Consider the following 2108-nt stretch of genomic DNA (forward strand, 5'->3'; position numbering starts at 1 on the left):
GCGGGGACCCCCACCTGAGCCCACCTGGGGGTGGACCCTCCCCGGGGCGCCATGGCCCCCTCCCTCCCCCGAGCTACAGCGCCCCGCTCAACTACAACAACAACAATGGCATGGGCGCCGCTCCCAAGCCCTTCCTGGGGGGCTCTGGGCCCCCCATCAAGGCAGAGCCCAAGGCTCCCTATGCCCCAGGGTGAGTGAGGGCAGGGAGCGAGCGTGTGGGGGGTTAGAAGCAGAGCCCCGGGGCAGGCAGGGCGTGGGGCCAGTGACCGTGGGCCTGGGAGGAGCTGGCCAAGGCCTGGCCGTGGTGGTCGGGCTGCCCAGTGGGCAGGTAAGGTGGGTAGGACGAGGGCCAGGCTGAGGAGGGACTCGGGGCCTCCCGCTGAGCCATGGGCGGCACGCAGGGCTCCGAGCAGAGGAGGGGCGAGGGCTGACAGAGGTGCTGGAAGAATCTCTGAGAGCTGTGTGCAGAGTGGACAGGAGGGGGGGAGACTGGTGTTTACATTCACAACTGTTTACATTCACGGGACCACCTACACACATGTGCACACCTACACATGTGTACATACGCAGACACGCCAACTCCCCTCACTGCGCAGCCCCGTCCACTCAGTCGTGCGTTTAGCCGCCATCTGCTGTGGCTGCAGGGAGCTGGCTGATGTGCAGATGTGGGGCCCGACGCTCCACCCCAGCCGCCTCCTAGACCCTCCCGCCTACGTCACAGGGTCCCCAGCGACAGCCTGATTAGGGGTCAGCCTGGGTCTGGCTGTGACAGAGGCTCCAGGCGGCCACCAGCCCAGCCAGCCAGGCTCCAGGGCAGCCCCGGACACGTGTTCGTGGGGAAGTCAGGGCGCGTGGGCTCTGCGGAGGGCCTGGAGAAGGCTCTGGGTTCCCCAGCCGGGGACAGGGGCCCTGTCTCTGGGGGGAATAATTGAGTGCTCTGTGCCCGGCCCCACCCCTGGGTCAGCCCCAGGGTCTTCCCTGTAGAATGAGCCCCGATGCTCCCCTCCAGGCGCTGTGGAAATGGGGGGCCATGCAGGGCGAGCTGGGTGTCAGGGCTGAGCTGCTCGAGGGCTTGAGGCCCGGCGGCCATGGCCAAGCCACGGACCCAAAGGGAAGGGAGGCAGGGAGCGCGCTAACGTGTAAGAAGCGCCCGCTGCTGGACCCCATCCTCTGTGTGAGCTCGTCCACCGGCCCGGTAACTGCCCGGGAGGGAAGCTCCCCTGGTCCTCATGCGGGTTCTTTTTTTCAAATATATTTTTATTGATTTCAGAGAGGAAGGGAGAGAGAGAGAAACATCAGTGATGAGAGAGAATCACTGATTGGCTGCTTCCTGCACGCCCCCCACTGGGGATCGAGCCTGCAACCTGGGCAGGTGCCCTTAACCGGAATTGAACCTGAGACCCTTCAGTCTGCAGGCCGATGCTCTATCCCAGCGGTTCTCAACCTGTGGGTCGCCAACCTGTGGGTCTCGACCCCTTTGGGGGTCTAACGACCCTTTCACAGGGGTCTCCTAAGACCATCGGAAAACACATATATAATTACATATTGTTTTTGTGATTAATCACGATGCTTTAATTATGTTCAATTTGTAACAATGAAAATACATCCTGCATATCAGATATTTACATTATGATTCATAACAGTAGCAAAATTACAGTTATGAAGTAGCAACGAAAATAATTTTATGGTTGGGGGTCACCACAACATGAGGAACTGTATTAAAGGGTCGCGGCATTAGGAAGGTTGAGAACCACTGCTCTATCCACTGAGCCAAACCGGCTAGGGCATCACGCGGGTTCTATTGGGAGAGAACGGCCTTGTCCAGAGCCACACGGGGCCTCTGGGACTGGGCCCTTCACTGCCCCGCCCCGGCCAGGCCCTGTTCTAGAAGGTAAACAAGACAGGCAGGGCCCGCCCGGCTGCGGAACCGCGGTCTGGGCGGGGAGGGCGTCCTCCATCCCTGAACCACCGTGTGGCGGGCTCAGAGCACCTGGAGGAGGCGGGAGGAAGGAGCACGAGGCGCTGTGGGGCCCTAGGGGTGGGGGTCAGAGGGTGCGAAAGGCCCTGACCCACTGCAGACACCCAAGGCCGCCGTCAGGGGGTGCGGG

General features: G+C 61.9%; 1 protein-coding gene across 1 annotated transcript in view; it reads left to right on the forward strand.

Moving 5' to 3' along the window:
* Positions 1–2108, forward strand: part of MYRF (myelin regulatory factor) — a 24790-nt gene that overhangs the window by 4586 nt on the left and 18096 nt on the right. Inside the window, 1 exon segment of the mRNA XM_014544544.1 lies at positions 1–190. This exon segment is cut by the window's left edge and continues 8 nt beyond it. Within this exon segment, the coding sequence (XP_014400030.1) occupies positions 1–190 (190 nt within the window).

This window comes from Myotis brandtii, unplaced genomic scaffold (genome assembly GCF_000412655.1).
Source record: "Myotis brandtii unplaced genomic scaffold, ASM41265v1 scaffold369, whole genome shotgun sequence".
NCBI lineage: Eukaryota > Metazoa > Chordata > Mammalia > Chiroptera > Vespertilionidae > Myotis > Myotis brandtii.